This window comes from Chlamydotis macqueenii, chromosome 4, assembly GCF_036417535.1.
Source record: "Chlamydotis macqueenii isolate bChlMac1 chromosome 4, bChlMac1.mat, whole genome shotgun sequence".
In the NCBI taxonomy this organism is placed as follows: domain Eukaryota; kingdom Metazoa; phylum Chordata; class Aves; order Otidiformes; family Otididae; genus Chlamydotis; species Chlamydotis macqueenii.
Window position 1 is genome coordinate 1,154,883 of NC_141559.1, and position 22,407 is coordinate 1,177,289.

Here is a 22,407-nt window from a genome sequence, read left to right on the forward strand (position 1 = left end):
CTGGGATCAGCCTAAACCCTCGAAGACATTTCTTTTCGCGGTGTTTGTTTCCAGTCCCTTTGTTTCCCGCAGACGCGTCTGGGGCTCTCTCCCTCCAGCGGGTCCGTTTTGTCCCTCTTCCCCCGAAGCTCCGTCCCCAAGCCCCGGGCCAGGCTTTGCCCGGGGCTCCTTCTGCTCTTCGTGCGGCTGTCGGAGGGGTCGGGGCGGCCACAGCCGCGGGGGCAGAGAAGGTGGTGGCTGGTAGGGGAGCCCCAAAGTGCGAGAGAGAAGCGGGGTGGCAGGGGAGCAGGGATCCCCGCTCCGAGGCTGCCGGAGGGTCCGCCCCGCTCCCCCCCCCCCCCCCCCCCCCCCCCGCAGCCAGGGGAGCCGGGGGGAGGGCGGCGGGGGTGTGCGGGGGAGATTAGCGGGCCGCCGCGGCCCCGCCTTCCCCCTTCGCATCCCGGGCGCGATGAGAGGGGGAGATGGACCCGCGCCGGCGGGACTGGCACCATGACATTCGCCGGCTTCGTGGTGGCGCTGGTGATCGGGGCGATCCCCGCAGCCCGCGGGTTGGGGCAGGTCCCCGCCAGCCTCCCGGCCGCCCGCCACCCGCAGCCCCTCGCCCCGTCGCCGCCTCCCCCCGGCGCCGGGGGCTTCTCCGCGGCCCAACGCCCCTGGTCACCGACGGCTCCCGCCCCGGGCCGGGGGTCGCGGGGCCGCCGCAGCTCCTGCGCCCTGCCCGGGGGCGGCCGGGACCGCGCTGCCTGCGAGCAAGGTGAGCTTGGGGGGAGGCTTGGCCGAGGGGGGTGCGGCGTGTTCCCCGTCCCCCCGGCGGCGGAGGGGACAGGCGGCTCTTGCCACAGTGACAGCGAGCAGCTTTTCGGGGAGGAGAGGGGAAACTTTCACGCCCGCAGATGCAGGGGAAAGGCGAGGGTCCCGCCTGGCTGTGTGTACTCCGCCGCTGTTCCCGTCCCAGGTGAATCGCGTTAGGAAGCCGTGCCCGGAGCGCTCCGTCAGCCACGTTCCCCTTCCTGCCATCGGACGCGCTTCCCTGGGAAGCGCTGGGTCCGCAGAAGTTAAGCGGCAGAAGGAAAAGCATCGAGGATGCCTTGCTCTAAACGCGAACTGCTCAGCTAGCACCTCTCGCTTTCTTCGCCCCCCCCGCCACGTCTCGGGATAACGGCGTTTGCAAGCCAGCGCTGGAGCTTGAGGACATCAGTGACCCTGCCTCCCCCCCACCCGCTCCCAGCCAAACGCGCAGTGACTCCCCTGGAAGTTTTCAGTAAGGGCTGAACGGCAATTTCAGCTTTACATTCCAGCGGCGCTGGCACCCCCCACAGCGTTAAATGTATTTATGTACAGTCTGGTTTTGAATGACTTCACATTTTCTCCTGCATCGCTCTGGTATTATCTCCTACCTAAATATGAATTACATCCTATCTATAGCTATACTAAAAATGATCAAGCAAAATTGCTGCAACAAAATCTAAAATTCCCTCCTTTGTTGCCCTTCCTGTCGCATATTTGGTAATATCACAAGGTCAGCAAGGAAGTTGATCTTTAATATTATTATTATTATTACCAATAATGTTGTTCTTGTGGAAGCTGTTTTTGGTTTATTTTTTTCATTAATTTAGTCGTAAATCTCTAAAGAAAGATGCTTGTTCTCCTTCTCCTCCAACAGTAGCCCTAGAAGGTGTGTGAAAAAAAGATGCTAATTTGAACCATGTGATAATTATACATATTGGTATAAAATATCATGTGAAGAGCATATGCAGCTGCCAAGGTCCATACTGATCATTTGTGCATTTAAAAAATGCAGCTTCCAAAGCTGCGTTCCAAGTCAAATGTTGTACTTCTTCAAGAAGACAGGATGATGTTATGCATTACAGATGTTTCCCTGGAGAGAATACCAGGCAGCTGATGCCACAGAGGAGAAAACAGATAACTAGACACAGATGAAAAAAAAATCCAGAAGACTTCATACCCTTTAACTGGTCTCAGTCTGGGAGAGGGTGCCACAGTTGCTTCTTTGATTTAGCCCATCATATTTACAACTTTTTTTTTTCAGAATTCTTCCATCTGGTTCCCAAAATATTTTGTGAGGACTTGGTCTAATATGTTACAGTGAAGAAGAACATGGCATTTTACTGCTAAGAACTTAATATTGCACTTCTTAAAGTAAATTCCAGAATCCCCTCTAAGTTCAGCGTGAATGTGATTTAGGTAAAAAAATGTCCCCAAAACTGCATGGTTTGGGTTTAGCTGTGTTTCATCAGTCTTTTCAGAATGATGCTTTTTTGTTTTTTTTTTTTTTTTTCTGCTCAGAAGAAGGAAATACAGGTTAGCCCCAGTTAAAAGCGAGGACATAGCTACTGACCAATAGCCAATACTTTCTAATAGAAAGGTCATCTGCTTCTGTTGGACTCAGTGGTAAACTCTTAGTGACACCAACAGGGTAAGCGCCTGTCCAAAAGCCTTCGTGGAGGCCATACGAAAGAATTAGAGGGTGTGTGAGACGGCTTGAGGTGGAATATGGAAACAAATCAAGCCATTTGTCCTGAAGTATGTTCCTTTCTCACAAGAAGCAAAGAAATGCAAGTAAGACAATGTTTTGGTGCAGTTTAGGACTAGAGAAGGACAGACTATTCAGAGAGAACCTCACTGCATCTGTTGCTTTAGTACATGTGCTAAGGAAGCCTCAGTTGTTAGGCAACTGCAATAACTAAAGACAATACCATGTTCAAAGCCTCCTGGCTTTTCTAGCTTAAATATTAAGACTTATTGGCAAAGTTAATTGGCTAAACTTAGTGCTTGTGCATATATTAAATTGCTTTATACATAAACATTAACAACGAAAAATTAAAAAAAGAAAAGCGCCTTTGCAATTATACTATGTGGTACCAGTCTAAAATCAGTTTTACAGTTTAAAATAATAGATTTTGGTGTTTAATTTCCTTCCTTCTAAAGTGAGAGACATCTGGGTAATATTATTTATTCATGCCTTGAAAGCAAGAAAACCAAACACAAATATATATATATATAAATTATCACAATTAACCAAGGTAATCATAGAGGAAAATAAATGAGTATGAGAGTACTCTGCACACAGAGCGAATGTAAGTCCAGCAGAATTTAGTATTTTAGTTACTGCTAATAACAACTTACCTGTAATGTACTCGTGCCTCAAAACAGAGGCCTACCTTAGTGCCTAGAAACAACTGCTGCCACACAGTCTTTACATGGCATGTAATTTCAGTACTCTGCATGATATGTTGTTCATGCTATGTTGTTACACATCTAATTTAAAGTTCTTTGAGTAAAGCAGGTTAACTATTTTTCTTTATTTTACGAAGGCGAAACAATACCAGAGAGGGTAAGTGTCTTTGCCAGAGGTCAGGCTACCAATCAGTGGCAGGACTGGAAATAAAATACACATCTCCAGAACGGCCAGATTGCAGAGTCTTTCCATTTAAATTGCTTTTACCACAGGGCAATTCCACTAATGCCAATCAAATAATGCTTCACTAAACTTTTGTGAGAGAAGAATCAAGCCTCAGGCTCATAGTCTAAACACTAGATTATTCTCCCTACCTGTTGTAGGGGAACAACAAAGCTCCCTACCACAGCCCAGGCCGCTGATGGAAGGTCTTTAGGGGTTTTTATTACAGGGTTAAAGAAAAAAATATTAAAAATTAAACACGAATGTCTATATTTTCCTTCTAAGAAGCAGCTCTTCTGGAACCATTCTTATTACAGCTGCATAGCATGAAATGAGCATCATTTTCTGCAGCTCTGTATGACATAAGACAACTGCAGTTCTTTAGAGCCCGTTGCATTTCTTACACTTCAGTTTATCTTTTCAGAGCCTTAAACCATTGCTCATTGACATGATGAATCTCACTGCTGCAGAGGAACCAATTCAGCGCATTACACACTCAATATATACAATATTTATGAAACTTCTAATATAAGGATCCTTGACTATGCAATACTGCTATCCACTGAAGTTCTCCAGATAGTTCTTAAAAGGTGGTTCTGATGGATGCACCCTTTTTTCAAGGTTAAAATACCAGGAGAAAATAGTTATAATTTTAGACTAAGAGCAGGGCTCAGGAAAGTGGTGGACAACAGCATTAATTGATCGCAGTGAGCATCATGCATAGTTTTGCTGAAGTCAACAGGATTAATTTCTTTGCTTTTAGCCAGGCCTCATCCTGGAAGGGAAGAGAACTTTCCATTGATTTGAACTGGTGTTAGATTTCACCTATGCTACAGGTAGCTTTTTACAAGGACCTCATGCAAACCCATGAACTAGTTTAATTCTGAAACTGGGATAGACTCTTTTTGATGTATTGTGAATCATCCGCTAGTGTTCTGAAATACTGCGCGTTGTCATGTGGTTACCTTAGCATGTCTCAATGGGAAAGCCTCACACTTCATGTCCATTTGGACTTACCTCATTGACTCCGAGGCAACGGAGACGAATTATCAGTGCAGGGCCTTTCTGTGGCACTACCCCACATTGTAACACCTTGGAAATGAAAGCACGAATAAAAATTATTTGTTGTTTTTACAGATTTCCAAAATTCAAAATACTTCTGCTGTGCTTTAAATCTGCGATTTCAGAGCACTCTGCACCAGCGTGAAAGGCAACTTCCACTTCTGATCCCCCACTGCTGCAGCACTTACACGTACAGCAAAAGCAGAAGTGACTCCCGTTCTATTTTCAATTCAGCCACACACAGTAACAATGCTTGTTCTCAGTGAAATGCAGAAAATTAAATGGGGTTTGAAGTTACCCAGCATCTCTGGATTTAAGAATAATATAGGAAAAGAAGCCAAGCAAAACAGCACAATTCCTTTGAAGCTCTTCTGCTTTTTGGAGTTAATTAAAAGTTGGCTGAGATGTTTTCCTCTCCCTTTTTTCCTGTGTGTCTCATCATGAGCCTACATGGCAGGTGTTGCGGAGCAAGCCTCAGCAGCACCCACTGGATACCCTTACTTCCTTGCATTTGCAAGTATAACTTAATCTCTTTCAAATGGTGATAGCAGATAGGGAAGGCTCTGACTTGGGCAGATACCAGGGCAACTAAAATTATCAGACTGTATGTAAACAACATGAATTGGCCATTAATAACCTTGGCTAGAACATAATTAGAAGAAATATATATGTATTTTTTGAATCTATATAAATAAATGAGTTTCTGTCAAGACAGTAGATTTGTATTCTTCAGTACAGGGCTGAATTAAGTCTGTTGTAAGACCACAGTTCGTGTCCTAGAGCTGCTCAGTGGGCCTCCTTTGTGATCCTTTGGCCTTGTTTCTACCTCTGGTGGGGTCAGTTCACCTCTCCTCATCCTTCCTCTTCCTGACCGGTGCTGAGGGCGGCATTGAGAGCCATGGGAGCGCCTGTACCCGTGTTCCCTGCTGTTGAGGCAGTGAAGGTTTGAGAAGCACTTTAAGCAGAGGCTTGACACCGTATTGAGTTGGTGGAGAGGGGGGAGAGAGTGAGTTTCCTCAGAACACTGCATAAAAGCCAGAGTAGCTCTTACTGCATCAGCTCCACTCTCAACACATTTACTCTTCTTCAGCAACTGAAAGAGCTGAAAACTTATAGCTTAAAAAATTGAGATGCTACCGTATCTGCAACTCCAGAAACCTACAGCCTCCAATGCATATACTTAATCCAGACCTGTTTTCTAAAAAGTAATTAAGATGCTCTTCTCCAGATCTTCTTATGCCCTAGGAGGAGCACAGAAGGAAGCACCTTGGGCACACATTTTGAGGTGCAGGATGGGCTTGAGGTGTTAAAATGTAACAGGAGAAGACTTACGCAGCAAAATTAAGAATTAACCAGGATCCTTTTAATCATGCTAAATGTTAGTTTTCTTGCTGCCTATGAAGTGAAAGAATGTTTCTGGGTTATTATAACAATGCAAACACTGGTTATCTTGCAAATAAAATATTAACACATTCTTAATATCAAAGATTGAATCTAGAGTAATAAACAGATACTTGGTAATACAGCGTAAACGTATGTGATGGCAGATAATGTTGGTCAGCTTGCAATTCCCTATGATCAATTTGCACATGAAACACAGATCTGTGTTTTATAATGAAGTAAAAGTTTTATCTACTGCAAAGAAAAAATAAGCTACTGAAATGAAACTCTATATTTCAAAGTTCTGTTATGTTTTATGAGGTATCCATGTTACTAATAAGATAACTAATGTTATCTCTTGATCCAGTAAAATAACTACCAGGGGTCTGAATACTGCAACATTTTGAGTAAACAACAGAGCAATCATTTGCTCATTAGCTGGCTCTTTGATTTGTTTGCAACAAAATAATGACTTGTTATATGATATAGGTTGATACATGCTTCAAAGTGCATATCAACAAAAAGTACGGTATCATTTTACTCCTGTTAGATCCAGTGCTGAAATACTGAGCTAGAAACACTTAGACTGGACTTAGAAAAATATGTTAGAGATACTAACCTTTCAAAGGGTTTTCAGTTCTGACTTTTCTTTAAAAAAATAGTTTTTTACTTCTTGTTTTGCTTGAGGAGAGCATGCTGGATTCTGCCCTGGATGGTTTAGGTTAATCATAGCTGTAGATATCAATACTGTCCTACGAGGAGAGTAGTGAGGCTGCAACCAGCATGTTAGAATTATTATACCATATATTTGGTTAACTGTTAAACAGCAGCCCTTGTAAGATGTTTAATATTAGTTGCATGTCAAAATAGGATTTCATTTTATTTCTTTCTAGATTAACTTATCAGGTGAAAATCAAGAATATTTTTAATTTATTAGAAAATTACCTTTAACAATCACCTCATGTGTTTTCTCTTCTATATAATAAAAGCTGTTTTTTAAATCGTATTTTCTTGTGAGATGAAAAAAGGTCTATTATGAATGCTACTGCCCCTTCATAAAACACTGATAGTCCTATATGCAGTTGTAAATCTACAGGAAAAAGGCAAACTAAAATATTTGGTTGAGATATTAGACAATTTAAAAAAAAAAATCCCTCACTTATTGTTTCCATGTACGTCTTTTCCCACAAGCACGTGGAATAAGGCACTGTCCCTTCTGGTCATCCTCCCTTCTTTACCAACTGATACCAGTAGTGTGTTTTCCCACTTCAACAGGGACCAGAAGTCACCCGGGGTTCTTAGGGGAGTGGGTGGCGAGGGAAAGGCTGTTTTCTTTGGTTAATGGCACATGCCAGCAGTGAGAACTGTGCTTTTCAGGCTTATTTCCTGAGGCTTCTACCCAAGATGCAAAGGATTTCAGATTTGTTTCATTTTTAATTGTTGGGAAAAGAGTTTCTGAGTGCAAAAGTTCTTTCTTTTGCTCTGTATATGTGAATGAACTCTTCCACTGTTCTAACTGGGAACTCTGTAAATGCAGGAGGAGGAAATAAGCCAAATTCTGCCATGGAGATCTCAGAAGAGAATTTTATTCATCAAGTAGTCCCTTATTCAAATATTTGAATAGAAATATTGTGCAATGTGTACTCAGGAAACACTGTATTGATTTCAGTAGGTGTCATGCAGGACTGTAAGCAGTCATGTACAAAAGTAAATTTATTTTTGGAGATGACATCTTCACAATTGCTTTCTGGTATGTCAGGAATCACTTTGCTATGACTGCAGTTGATGCTTCAAGTGAAAAGAATAGTCTATACAACAGTCTGGTGAAGAGCACACATAAACAAAATTCCAGACTCTCTGTCTGTATGCGACAGAAAAAGACAAAGAGAAAAATTCTAAAGACAGATAAACAATGTGCAACATGCCTACAGTATTGTTACAATTAACTCATTAATAATCCTCTGTTTGGAATGATAGCTCACTCTGTAACATGAGTTGAATAAATTTTGTTTGTAATTTACTGCACAATAAGTTATTGCTGAGAAAGTAAATAGGAGGCAAAAAGGAACACACAAAACCAAGTTTGAGGTTAATTAATTCCTCGAGCCATTTGGCTTCGTGGTTTTATGACACATACTGAACTAAATTAAAAGCAGGACACAAACTGAGTGAAAGCTGAGAAGAAAAAGTGGACCTACCTATGATTATTATTATTTACACATAGACAAACACATATACAATGAAATGCAGGCACAAACATTGACTCTTTTCTCCCATTGCTAAAACCCCTGCAAACTGGATGATGGTGTACCTTCTGATTCTAAGTGGATTACAGAACAGAGGCAGATGCCTGAGAATTCAGGCAATACTAATGCACACAATTAGGCTATGTTTGATAATGTAACAAAAATGTATTCTTATTGAATTACTGCTCTGTTATGACTCTTCTGCTCCTGTAGAGTTACACCTATGACCAGCTTTTCCCTACCTTTACCAGGGGCACTTCGCTGCCTCCAAGAGCAGATGCAGCTGACATCTCAAGTAAAACTATTTTAATATAAAAATGCAAAATCTATTAATTTTCTTGGATTTCTGTGTTCTGTGCCTCTCAAGAAGCTGATTTTTTTTTCCACTTCTTTTAGATGATTCCTCATGTTTTTAGCTTGTTTTAAGAATTTGGTAAAGATATCTCATGAATGAATAGAACTACATCCAGTGTTTTTCTGTCTGAGAACAAGCACGAACAAATGCATTCTTTGGCTAAAATAAATCTGCTAACATTCACAACACGCATAATGTTACATGGGTCAGAGCAAAAGCTATGCAATCCATGTGGTTGTTTTCCGATTGCATTAAGTTGGATGGAATTATGGAGAAGACAAAAGTATACACTCCCTATACTTTTTGCTCATTTGGGTAGAGGTAAATACATTTAAATAATTATGTGTCATCTGTACATACTTTTTTTTTGGTTGGATCTTGAACTAAGTTGTGGTATCAGAAGGATCAGAAATGTGACGTAATTTCAGCATAAGAAGCAAAACGTTTTCCTCCTGTAAAAAATAAGGTTACCTCCTTTTGTTTCGCCATGTATGTAGGATAGTACATGTGCCAGAGTGCTTTTTAGAAGCAGCTCACCCAAAGAGCACAAAGATGGTAATACATAAATCAGGAACTCTCTCTGCAGAGGGAAAAATCAGGTTCGGAGTCTTTTGTGTGGGATACATCAATTGAGCAATGGAATATCTTGGAGGCTTAATTTAATTTTTTTTTTTTTTTTTTTTTTTTTAACTAGGGTCAGTGAGAATCCAGGGTGGCAAGAATGAGTTTGAAGGTACAGTGGAGGTTTATTTGAATGGAATCTGGGGAACAATCTGTGGGAGCCATTGGGACAATAACGATGCAACAGTCATATGTCGACAGCTTGCGCTTGGGTAAGTTTCAGTTGGAGTAAAAATCAGTCAACTTATTTTAGTGATGTTCCAGTATATAGGGCAACCTGTTTTGCAAATCCCGAGGGCTTTTTGTGTTTGATGATTTTTTTTTTTTTGTTTGAAAGTTGTTGAATGCTGAAGTTGTTCTTCCCAGAATCCTTCACTTCCTTCACTTGCATTTACTTCCGAGAGGTTGCTGTGAGAATCAGTATTTCATTTGAAAGCCGCATATGGAATCTAGAGAGGAGCAGGCCAGGACGGATGCTTTGCTTTCAAAGTGAAAAGTGTGAACAGGTCAGAAAAGCTTAAGGCAAACAAAAAGTCCTTTACTAGGCTTCTAGGAGATGTCCACAAGGGCAGAAATATGAGGTCTGATCCTGATCTCACTTATTAAAGTGTCAATAAAGAACAGCTCCAGTGAGGTTACTTGACACTCCAAAAATCTAAATGTGGCCAGAACTAGACTCAACATGGGCTCCTAATCATAGGAAAATTCCTGGTTCTCAGGAGCATGGGGTTACCCTGGTAATCATCCATGCTATCCTGCCAAAGAACATCTGAGACTCATCCTAGGATTTTGGAAAATGTGGTATTTTTGTTGTGCATGTCTTCATCTAGCTAGATAATCTGTATGCACACTGGTAACTAAACCCCAAACCAGACAAGTTTTGCAGCTTTACCTTTTCATGGAAACATTTTACAGAGTTATAGTAATATCGGACAGGTTGACATTTCCTGCATTGTTCTCATTGACCACTACTTCACACTGCTGTCACAATGGAGTTAATCTACAGGACCCTTTAACATAATTTGGTCATTAAACTCTAGATGGTGCCTACAGTGACGCTGCAACTGCAATAGTAAGATGAAACTGAGGTAAGGAAGAAAGTGCCCATACCAAAAGGGAGTTTTAAAAATAAAATGCAATTTCAGCTACTAAAAAATAAAAATAAAAAATCATTGCTGTTCAAGTTAGCAAACAAATTACTTTAATATTCCCCCTTAGCACCCCATTCAGTTTGCACATTCTCAATCAGCCACAAAGTATGGCTGACTTTATTGCCTTTCTAACATTTCTTTCAGTCACATAACAAAGCAGTGATTTTGTCTGCTGCAAGCAGTAAGGGGCTTTTATAGCAAACTTGCACTGTGACATTCCTAATGATTATTCCACTTTTTAAGACTGCTAGCCAGAACTAAATCTAAGCTGTTTTAGAATGTTCAGTACTAATCTGGACACACCATGCCAACTTATAAAAATATGAGGATTAGATGAGATAAAAGTTCAGCCATCTGGAAGCTGTGGTTTTGCTTACGACTTCAGCTGTCTACGTGCAAGGTTTCCTTTCCTCATTTTCATTTAAGTTCTTTTTGCCTTCTGTACCCTAAACATTTCAGTTGAACAAGACCGCTATTAGCAAAAGTAGTTCAGTGATATGGGTGAACGGTTTGGTCTTTTCAACAGAAATGGCTAAAATCTGAATCCAGGCCAAAAAGCCCCAGGCAAACAGTAGTTGAAAGTTTCTGTTCTCATGAGTTTTTGGCAGAAATTTGGATCTATATACTACAAGGTGAACTCACTAGGTATTATCAGTGCTTTTCAGGTGCTTCCATCTGTCTGTTTCTTTGATTTGACAATATTTGGACTCTGTTTTTTATTTATTGTTAGGCATTGTATGGAAGAAAAGATGGCCCAATAATTGTCACTGTAGATTCAATATGGGGAGCAAAGGAAGCTGTTTATAAATACTCTGGATGGATGGGAATGGGTGAATAGAGAATAAAGGCCATGGGCCTGATCTAATGGAGTATGAGCTGGCTTCACTGCCACACGGTCACAGCCATATTATACAGCATGTCTATGGGCAGAGCACTGGTACGTTTTAACGGAGGAAAGGAGAAGATAAGGGTGAAGGCCCCTTAGCATCACCTCTCCTGAAGTATAACTGCAGTGGGATGTTACTGTAGATTCAACTATGGACTGTGGACTCTGTGTTAATTTTTGTAGTTAAGAACCAGGAGAACAGGAATGTAGCTGGCCCTGCAGCAACACAGGCCACTGTACTAAAATATCCCACAACAAAATGGTGAGAACTGGGTCACATCTGTTACATTTCTTTGTGCAGAAGACAATGCTGAACTGTATGAAAATGTGATGAATTTACACTGCTGAAGAAAGCCCTTTCTTTTTTAGTCCAAGTTTATATATGAGAAAATGTTCCACTTCCCCTCCTCCCACTCTAATGTCCTATCCCAATTGTTCTTACAGTGAAAAAGGTACAGCAAAACACATACCATTTTCTGGACTGGGCCTTATTCCTGTTTACTGGAGTGAAGTGCGTTGTCGTGGTGATGAAGAAAATATACTGTTATGTGAAAAAGACATCTGGCAGGATGGAACATGCCCTCAAAAAATGGCAGCTGCTGTCACATGTCTTTCTTCCTTGGGTAAAGAAAAATACATATGGTTTGCTTAACTCCTTACCTTATTTAAATAGAAGTAGTAATAATTACTCATTATTAAATTAGGAAAAAAAAAAAAGACTTCTTGGAACAGGAAATCAAGCAGATTGAATCATCACATCATTAACTGTTTCAAATCCCTCTATGCTATGCCAGTAGTAGCATGAACCACTTTTTACCTTTCCATAATCCAAAAGCAAATTATTGCTTTGAGATGTAGGTTGTGAGAAAGGGTGAAGCAGGGAGAATCTCTGGCTGTAAAAGTAGGATTGTTTCCTCCCACATTAAAAAAAAAAAAAAAATTATTTACTCACAGGCTGTCTTTGGTAGTGTTGTGGTTTAGCCCCACTAAGCAGCTAAAATACCACACAGTCAGTCACTCCTCCCCTCACCTCCCCACAGTGGGATGGAGAGGAGAATAAGGAAAGAAAAGAAAGCAAAACTGTGGGTTGAGATAAAAACCGTATAAGAGAACAACAGAGGAAAGGAAAGCAGAGATGGAAAACAAAACCAATTATAGAATATACTTAAGCATGTAATTTAGAAGACAATAGCTCACCGTGGATCCTGATGCCCAGCTCCCTCCTAAGCAGCAAAAACCTGCCCCTCCACACCTTCCCCACTTTATACACCGAGCATGAGGTCACATGGTGTGGAACAGCCCCTTGGGTAATTTGGGTAAGCTGTCCCAGCTGTGTCCCCCAGCCACAGGTGCCACCAGCTCCAGCTCCAATCCCAGCTCAGGTGAAATTTAACTCTATCCTAGCCAGAGCCAGGACATTATCCAGCCCTTATTCTATACCATCTACATCACGCCCAGATCCTACTCTTTCCAATTAATGACCACAATTTTTTTTTACTGTTTTTGAGATATATATACACACACACACACAGATACCACTCCCTTAGCCTATGGGCCATCCCTCCAAAATGTCTGTTGAGTTCATTTAGCCCATGACTTTGAGCTCCACCTGTCATAACAGTCTCTCAGGGCAGGAGAGATGACGCAGCGTTTGCTCAGCTGGTGTGTCTGGTGCGACTGGTGTATCATGTCCACGGTCTGCAGGTTGAAGATGTCGATCTCGACTTGCTGGGTGCCAGTTGCTAAAGCCAGTTCTGGTTCCATCACCACTGCACTTTGCTCAGTTTTATCAAAGTTCATTCTTTGTTAATCTAGGTGATTCTCCCTGTAACATCTTTGATATGACATATAACTATAGAAGTGATAAGATACAGTATTACATAGCAATGAGGAATATTTTGATAAATTACTTTTAAAAAGTCTTTTTGGTCTTAATTTAGAAAACTATAGTGTAGAGGGAAGGCAAAATCTTTTTAAGCTAGGAGACAAGCTGAAGGACCAAAGCAAGAGAAATAGTTTTGCCTAAAGAAACTGAAAACTACAAATTTGCAAATTATACTTTTAGATCATGAGGTTTGCCTTCTGTTTGTGGACATTTTCATCAGAAAACTTTGTTTTGCTTAGATAAATTTATTAAAGGATTGTTCTCTGTTTCAATTATGCTGAAAAGAAGTTTAGCAGTGATTTAGAGTCCAGGATATCTAAAATGAATTAAATTGATCCTGAGTTTCAGTGGACTAGATGAAATTTCATGTTTTGCAGATTCTACTGCAACTAGCCTTTTTAAATAATTACAAAAATCATATTGCATACCAGTGAAATAGTAAGATGAAATTGGAGAAATGTCCTAAATTTTCTTTTTTTTTTTTTTAAGCCAAGAAATAGATGAAGTAGCAGCATTAATTGGTTGGAAGGCCTACACAAAAATTTAACACATTTTAAAGCATTCAGATGTTAGATATGGTGAAACTTTTAAAAATACTATAGCAGTTATCTTTTTAATATGGTTTTAGGCTGTTTCCATTATTACAGCTTTATGCAGAAGTGATGCTTTCAAGACAATTTCTTGCTGGACCAGAAAAGGGCTAATGATTTGAAAAGACAAAAAATCAAACCGTATCTCAGAAACAGGAAGGGAACAATGTAACACAATTAAAGTGAGACTACACAGTCAAAGAGATTTCACTGTTGACTGGTTCTTGAGTGATGTCAGATAAACCGTTAAGTTATCTTCTTTTTTTCTTTATTATCAGGATAACATTTTGGGAAAGAAATGACCTTTTCCTATATTCTGTGTTTGATCACAGCCCCTGTCTTTACTCCGATCCGGCTGGCTGGCGGGAACAAAGCTCACGAAGGAAGAGTAGAAGTCTACCATGCTGGCCAGTGGGGGACTGTCTGTGATGATCAGTGGGATGATGCAGATGCTGAAGTTGTCTGTCGTCAGCTTGGCCTTGGGTTTGTTTTTCATATATTTTCTAGTCCAGCAGCAAAGCAGGAGAGCTAGTCAGATACAGAGCCTGGAATTGTGAAAAGATGCTCCTTTAAAATTGCACTAATATGTTGAAGCAGTAAGTAAGTCCATAGAAGGTTCAGGTACAGCACCATTACTTTCAATTCCCTGGAACTCTGATTTATAGGATCCAGTTTTCAGTGTCATATGATAGGGGCAATTTTGTCTGTAGAACAGACAAAGGATGTGTCTCAGAATAAATAACTACTTTTTAGTGAAAACTCAATACAATTTCAGTAAAGTTTCAATCAGAACCTGTAGGTGAAGAAAAGGAAGTTGCTTTGGTAAAATCCTTACATCCATTTTACTGAAGAGTCTAACAGCTTCCTTACTTTGGAGTAAGAGCGCTGCTTTGTCAGACAGGATATGTCTTTTGGCATGCCTGTGAGAATCTCTCAAGATTTGTTTAAGTCACGAGTCTCTGGAGATTGTCAGTTTGCATATACTGAGTAAAGATCTGTTTGAAGTTTTGACAGCTAAGCTTGTCAGTGATTCAGTCTGAACTAAGCATGGTCCATAATATAGTCACAGCAGCAGAACAAGATTTTCTTGCTTCTCTTCTGAACAGCCGGGGGTGATTTTGATACCACACAGAAGATAAACATTCAGTATTTGAGGAAAGATGCTGCAGAAGTGGGAGACAAAGAGGAATACTGCTGGATCAGAGAGAAAGGAGATAGGGACAATTGAGATGAAAGGCCAGATGGAGAGGAGATACTAAGATGTAAGCCCCAGGAGGAGAAGGGGATTATGTCTGAAACAGACTAGATGAGAACTAAGCAGGTCAGTGCAGAGGAGACTGGAACAGAACTTGCCTGTTCAACCCTGCTGGGATTATGATGAATTAAAAGAAGTGGCATTGAAGGTAGCAAGCTTTGTGGCATTAATGGGTGGCTCCCAGAGCGTACTTGTTTTGTAACGTGAAACTGAGGCCTTGGACTGCTGGTGCCATCCAACTTAGCTTAAAGGGATGAGAACTGTGCAGTAGTTAAAAAGCTTCTAGATCTCAGAGTGAGCCATGTGGGAATCAAAATGCTCTTCTGGCATCAGATTTTAATTTTTCCCCAGTTTATTTTATGCTATATTTCTATATTCCTGTACATTTTAAATTGGGAATACCTAATAGAAAGTCTGTCTTCTTACAGGCTTTTTCTGCTTTTGAATTGGGCCACTACTACTAAGGTTGGAGAGTTCCTAAGCTATGCTTTACATTTCTGTACACTAATGATGAATGTCGTTCTCTTAATCTGCCTCCTTACTGATTACGCTAAACCATTTGATTACTTACATTTAATGTTCAGAAACTGCAGTTCTGAGATGCTTCTAATTTGATTCATTTTTCTGAGTAAGTAAATTGTATTAAGATGGTGCTAAGTCTTTCTGAAATATGTCTAGAGATTTACAGAATTTCTCAAGTAATCAAGATGTCTTGACAAATGTGCTCATTACTGTGAAGTGAAATTTTACCAACAGTGGCAGTAGACCAGTTATGAAGTAATAAAAATAATCTAAATCTGCATACTGTTAATCCATCTGCAAACATGCCACAAATTGTAGAAGTAAAGCATCTCAGTAAGTAGCTTCCCACAGCCTTTCAACTTTTCTGTAGCACTCCTATAAAACTTCAGAATATTAATTTACCATTAATAGGTGAAAAATAATGATAATTTATTTTATTATTTGGTTTGATAAATACTTTTTGCTTGATATAAATTGTCCTTGTTATAGTAACAGGATGCGTTGTCTCTACTTTATTGGAACTCCAGAGAATCTTACTAGATTATAGTATAATTTGTTTTCAAGATTCAGAGTAGTCAAGCATTATCTCTTTGATTTCAGACAGCTTTTTATTTTTTCCTAACATTTTCTATACATTTGTACCAGCATCAGAACTTTAAAAATACAAGGAACGGAAGCTATGTACGAGAACTTACTTTTTTTCTGTAAGGTTTGTTTATATGCAAATACTACTCAATAAACTTAAATGAAGATACATATAAATGTTCCAAAGTACCATCATCTTAAAAACTATCAGTAAACCAGGCTTTCTGTAATAAGCCTATAATATATTTAGGGTAATATTAATAAAGACAGGTATCCTAAAAGTTGCTCTTCAATCCATATTTATTCAATTCTACAAAAATATCCAGATGTGCTGAGAACTCACACAGCCTATCCCGGTACATCAGAAAGATATCCTGGAAAACCAAGACATTTGTATTTATTTAGATGCTTATAAATGAGATACCTAGATTTGAAATAAGTATTATACTTAGTGTACCCTATGGATTATATTTTCTTAGTTTACTATATAGTCATTCACAATTGCAACGAGTTTGAAAAACAGCTCTTCATGAAATATAAGAGATGGAGGACTTGGCTCTTTTTTCCCATTACAGGCATTGCAAAATACAAGTGTTCAGTAAATTAATGCTACATATAAAATACATGGTTACTTAACAAACTAAATGAAAAAATAATAAGGGCAATCAGGAAATGTTTGCAAATCTCAGGGAAAAATATAATTTCCAATCTATTAGAATTCTTCTTAGGTTTGCTAAAGGAAAAAAAATAAAGCAAGATATCTGTTAATATGTTATTTGGAATCAGGAAGGTCATTAGTAAGAAAAGGTAATGTCTAATTAAAAATCTCTCTCAAAAATAAGGTACTAACTTCAGACTGAAGCTATGTGTTTTGCTAAAATGTTGCTTACTGAATTTTTGAGGATATTTTTTGTTTGCTTACCTGCTTCTTTGAAGCACTTGCAGATTATAACTTTTCTCCCTGCTGAGTAAATAAGACTTGCTTTTTGATATTTTCCATATTCTCCACCGCTTGAAGAAGGTATCGGGTCATCAGAAACAGTCTGAAAATTAACAGTGCATTTTCAAGATTAATGACGCTTGAAAATATTAAAAACAAATTGATGTTAAACAAAATGAAAATGCAAACCACAGATTATTTAATTTACCTTTCTCATGTGTGCTTTTATTTACTGAGCACTACACAGTGTCTACCATGAATTTTCACATCCTTCCTTTTTATAAACTTTTCCCTGATCCTGATTTAATTTTTATAAGCCTCTTTTACTGTTGTTATTTTTCCCATACCCCTTTACTGTTTATCAAGAATTTGTATGATTGCTAATTTTAAGTTTAGTATTGTTTTCCTTTAAAAAAAAAAAGCGAGAGATTGTTACATATTTATACAAAGCACTAGAAATGAAATCCACATCTATCTAAATCCATACATGGATCAATGAGTCAGTGCCTTAAAAACGTGAACTACTGCAACTTACATTAAAAAAAAATCAATCACAGCAATGTACTAGTCTGCCACACAGCTGCAAAAGCCAGTTAAGAGTTTCAGTCATGGTTTCAGTATAAGCTGAACGTACCAATAGGTGTTAGGTGTTACGTGACAATATATGGCTGCTAGCGGAAAACTCTCTTTAAAGCAAGTTAATAATTAGTATAAAGCCCCGCACTCAAACTGTATGTTAATTAATTTTAACTAATCCTTTAGCTAGTTAATTCATTATAATAAAAAATTTAGATGAACATTTCAATCTTACAAGTTGAAAAAGAAGACAGATACTGAGAATACTCCTACAAAAACTATACTGGATATATGAGGAGAGCAACTATTGAGTGGAAAGAAACCAAACCATGAAAAACATTTCATATAAAAGTCATGGTATCTTGAAGGCAATTGGAAAAACCCTGATAGATCATCAAGTGTTAACACTGCATAATTTTTGTAATGCTGAAATGATGGAGCATTTTCAATTTACCTAGGTTTTTGTGCTCAGAATCCTCTATGCTGACATAAAGACTGTAACACATGCAAAACTAGTCGTTGGTCTGCTTTCTGTTCTTATTTTTACCACTGATTGGTAGCATGACATTGTGAAGTCACTTAAGATCTCTTTGCCATGGTTTTACATGACTAAATGGGGAACAATCAGTTTTATCTGCCTCATCTGGGTATCTGAGATTTGATTAATGTGCTTTGAGGACAACAGATGAAAGTCACTGTAGAAATACATAGGATTATTTTTACTACATATAAACATTAAATGAAAATTAAAATTAGAATCCTTATACCCAAGCTGTACGTGTATAATCTCTTCTAGGAAAGGTATGCCTAAAAATCAAAAGGGACAGGAAAGGAAAGTCTCATAGATATAAACCAATAGAAATGGATGTTCTAAGTACGTTCAAACCACGGAGGTGTGGAAACAGCGTGTTTAAGTCGCTCTATAGCCTCAGCTGAGACTGGAGTTGGCTGTGGACCCACATCACATTACATGACACAACGCGGGCTGCGTCGTCAGTTAGCAGTGCAGGGGCTATTCAGGCAGTCCCGTCTGCTATTTTAGAAGGCGGATATGCAACATTTCAGCTCTTCCCACCAAGTCCCAGACTCTTCGACTTGCTTGTTGTTGACTGGGTGTTTGTTACATTTTGGCAGGGGTGTTGCCAAGGCATGGAGCCAGGCTTATTTCGGAGAAGGCTCCGGCCCTGTGCTGCTGGATGAAGTGCGGTGCACAGGAAATGAACTATCAATAGAACAGTGTCCAAAAAGCTCCTGGCGAGAACACAACTGCGGCCACAAAGAAGATGCTGGCGTTTCCTGTACACCTCTCACAGGTACTTCAATTACTAATAGTCACACAGTAATACAGGGACAAATGCAGAGATCACAGCTCTAGAAAGAGAATTTTTAAAGTTTGCAGATGTACAAAACCCCACAGTAATAAAGTGTTCTGGCAGTATCAAAATGAACCAGCTGTTGGCTATGGAAATTGGAAATTGCTGGCTCTGGAAAGGTACAGAAACTCTCAATATTCAACATAAAGCCTTGGTTCCTCTGTAACATGTTAGCTGCCACTTACTATGTGGCGCATGCCTTAAATGTCTATCACATCTATCAATGGCAGTAGGCATTTCAGTATAAAAGCAATGAGAAACCACACAATATACAAAGGAAAATATAAGATGTATATACAGGGAAATTACGTAATCAGAGCCCACTCCTGCGGACTTGGCATGTAATAAGGGTTTGGGGCATCAATATCCTGTGCTGTTTCTCTTGCGCTTAAGCAATTGCACTATGCAACACTTCACAGCTGACGAGGCGCATTACGGCATTTCTTTCATCTCATTAAATGACGCCCGGTGATCAGCACCAGATTTAGTAGTCGAATATTCTGATCAGATGCAGTAACGGCAATGTTATTAATTTTGTTTTAGAACAATACTTGGACCTAAGAAAAACTCATTCTTGTTTTTGTTTTTCCTTACTTGTTAATGACACAGATGGTGCACTAAGACTAACAAGTGGGAAAGGCGGTCATGAGGGACGCCTGGAGGTCTATCATACGGGGCAGTGGGGCACAATCTGCGATGACGGGTGGACAGAGCTGAACACACAGGTGGTTTGCCGGCAGCTGGGATTTAAGTAAGATTACTTGATATTAGATATCTGACTCTTTGACTTGACAATGATGACAAACATTTACTTGAACCCTAAATTATTCCAGAGTCCAGTTTTTTTTTTTAATATTAGCTAAGTGCTTCATAAAAACTACTGAGTTAAAATCCATTAAAGCCTCCTTCCCTCAGTCTTGAAGAGATATTTATGGCTTCGGTTTAGGTAGAAGAAAAAGCTTCAACTGAGGTTGTGATTCAGCAGTCTTTCTTCACCGAGTTCCTTCCAATCATCTTTTTGGCTAACTAAGATCAATGCTTATAAAAGCCTGATTTTTCAAAATCTTTGTAGTCATTAAAAACCACAGACATTTGCAAGGTGTAAGTCCTTCTGCATCTAGCTCACAAAAACCCACAGTCTGGTCCTGGAACACTGTTACGTATTGAAATGCACATTTTAGAAAAAAATCCCATTAAGAGTTTCATGCATTCACTCCACTACTTTTCCTACTGACTGTGGCTATAAAGATACATTCTCAGTAGGTGATTGTTGTCTTGCCTTCAGATTATAACAGCTCACATTAAAAAAATAATTTTGTCTCATTTTTCTCCAGACTGTGTTACATTTAAATGTATATATAATACTAAGAACACACTTTAAGACTCAAAATCAGTGGGACTGCCATATGTTTGGTTGAGGGGAGGCCTTAATCAAAGGTACTACATTCGCAAGTTTGTATTAATGTAACAGTAATTTCTTAAACACTACCAAAAAAGCAGTGTATGGTGCTTTCATTGAATTTAATGCCAACTGAACCTGTTCTGTCATGGTTAACAGTTACTACTTGAGAAACTTTTATTTCTTCAAAAATAATTTATTTTCTTTCTAATACTTAAGTACCACATGCTCACTGTGGACCAAAACGTTATGTATATGTATGTGTTACACAGATATGGAAAAAGCACTTCTGAGAGCCACTCGGAAGGAAGCTCTGGGCCCATCTGGTTGGATGATGTCAGCTGCTCAGGGAAGGAGACAAACCTTCTGCAGTGCTCAAGGAGAGAGTGGGGAAAGCATGACTGCAACCATCAGGAGGATGTCAGACTCATTTGCCATCCAGATAACGACAGCCATAAACTCTCACTTGGTAAGGCATCTCTTCGGTAAAGTCACAGCGTGAATGCTGTGGTGGGTGCAGCTCCGAGTTTCGTATACTTAAGGATGCTCAAAATCTTAGTATTTGGCAGATGCGTGCAAAGAAGGTACAGGAAGGGAAAAAAAGTTCACTTTTCTCCTGAAGATCATACAAAGTAGTCAAGCTTTTTTTTTAAAGGAACTTTTGCTATCAAAAGTTAGAGACATACGCAAGCACTGAGGAATATAAAGCAATAGTATATCCTCCTATGGCCTTACATTCAGGCAATCCAAAAAAAGAGATATGGAGAAAGAGGGAAGTTCAGAGACAGCAAGAAGGAAGGGTGAGAAGCATGACATTATTTCTGTATTACTGTTGCCTATCATTTATATTGTGCCTGGGTGCATGGGCCCCGCTTGCTGACCAGGACAGAATGATACTACAAATGCAGATCAAAGAGCCAGTTCCAATGTCAAAAAAGCCTACAAACTTGTATGAAAAATGCATAAAAAGGCTGATAAGAAAATAAATTAGATAAAAATACTAATTATACAGTGGTATTGCAGAAGAAAATATATACAAATGAATTCCAAAGATTCCTAAATCCATATGTAGTTAATTAAACAAGAATTCTTGTTTAATCTGATAGCCTATCTGCTATCAGATAGGCACAGTAAAAATTATAGGGGAACAATAGGCTTTTCAGCAATTCCGAAAAAGTTTCCTTTTTAAAATCTGCTACGTAGGTTGTCAGTAGGTAGCCTTTTACAAAACTGTTGCTGATATTCTTTAGTTTACCCAAGTATATTTTAGTTGATTTTGAAATTAGAATTATGACTAGTGGAGTTAGACGCATAGCTTCTACTGAAATCTAATGGATTTGAATGCCTGGGTGCCTGAAGTTCTCTGGAAACTACAGGCTAGAGGTCTGTCCTGCACACTAAGACACGGATTTACTGCATGACATTGCTACCTGCTATCAGAACAATTGGCACTTCCACATGTACCTTTCTAGTCTCTCCCTCTTTATAGTATTTTTCTTTACAGCCTTTTGACCTCTTGACAATCCAATACATGTTTTATGTTGCTGTACAGTTCAATTATGTGTGGATGATGTCAAATTGTACTTGGTAGAAAGAATTTTCTCAGACCAAAAATAACAGGAATTCTAATCATGACTGCTGTCTTTACAGATGCAAACCATCTGTGCTGCTTTGCTCAAGTTCCTATAAAATATAATCCTAGCTGAAGGAGGTCTGGTTCAGTTAAATGCATCCATATGGTAACATTCTCACATCCCCCATTACTAGAAAGTTATATTAATTTTGTGGTCATAACTAGATATGTTTTTTTTCTAAAACACAGAAGATGAAATAACAATAAAATACATATATGGAATCATTAATATCCCATGCATCTAGCTGGGTAATACAAGTATAGTTTTCACCTAAATCACAGTCTTCCAGAATAACACATCATTTCAACAGAAAATGAAGACAGTGTATCTGACATTTCCTACAATATTTCTGATTGGAAAGTGGACAAAGACTCTATTGTTACCATTTACTTCCCAGCACTTGAAAAAAAAACCCTGTTTCCTCCCTGTAAGGATGAATTTAGTGGAAAAATATGATGAATTAGTAGATCACATGACATGAGGAAATACAGACGTTAAGAAACACTAAAAATGAGATAGAATACAG

At 39.3% G+C, this 22,407-nt stretch overlaps 1 protein-coding gene and 1 long non-coding RNA gene across 7 annotated transcripts in view; one reads left to right on the plus strand and one right to left on the minus strand.

Annotated features, from left to right (window-relative positions):
• The first annotated feature begins 489 nt into the window (after positions 1 to 489).
• PRSS12 (serine protease 12) overlaps positions 490 to 22,407 on the plus strand; it is a 40,276-nt gene continuing 18,358 nt past the window's right edge. The window contains exons 1-7 of the mRNA XM_086746837.1: positions 490 to 754; positions 9,159 to 9,297; positions 11,567 to 11,745; positions 13,930 to 14,080; positions 18,610 to 18,788; positions 19,458 to 19,599; positions 20,520 to 20,716. Coding sequence (XP_086602963.1) covers positions 490 to 754; positions 9,159 to 9,297; positions 11,567 to 11,745; positions 13,930 to 14,080; positions 18,610 to 18,788; positions 19,458 to 19,599; positions 20,520 to 20,716 — 1,252 coding nt within the window. The remainder of the gene's footprint in view (positions 755 to 9,158; positions 9,298 to 11,566; positions 11,746 to 13,929; positions 14,081 to 18,609; positions 18,789 to 19,457; positions 19,600 to 20,519; positions 20,717 to 22,407) is intronic.
• LOC147600755 (uncharacterized) overlaps positions 4,469 to 22,407 on the minus strand; it is a 40,044-nt gene continuing 22,105 nt past the window's right edge. Inside the window, exons 4-6 of one of the 6 annotated variants that reach the window (XR_015258434.1) lie at positions 16,882 to 17,002; positions 11,593 to 11,740; positions 4,469 to 4,513 (exon numbers count right to left, since the gene is read on the minus strand). This is a non-coding gene — a long non-coding RNA (uncharacterized LOC147600755). Of the gene's footprint in view, positions 4,514 to 7,538; positions 8,917 to 9,313; positions 9,567 to 11,592; positions 11,741 to 14,035; positions 14,143 to 16,241; positions 16,693 to 16,881; positions 17,003 to 22,407 lie in introns of those variants that run through there. The other 5 variants (XR_015258433.1, XR_015258432.1, XR_015258436.1 and 2 more) reach the window with 5 other exon arrangements.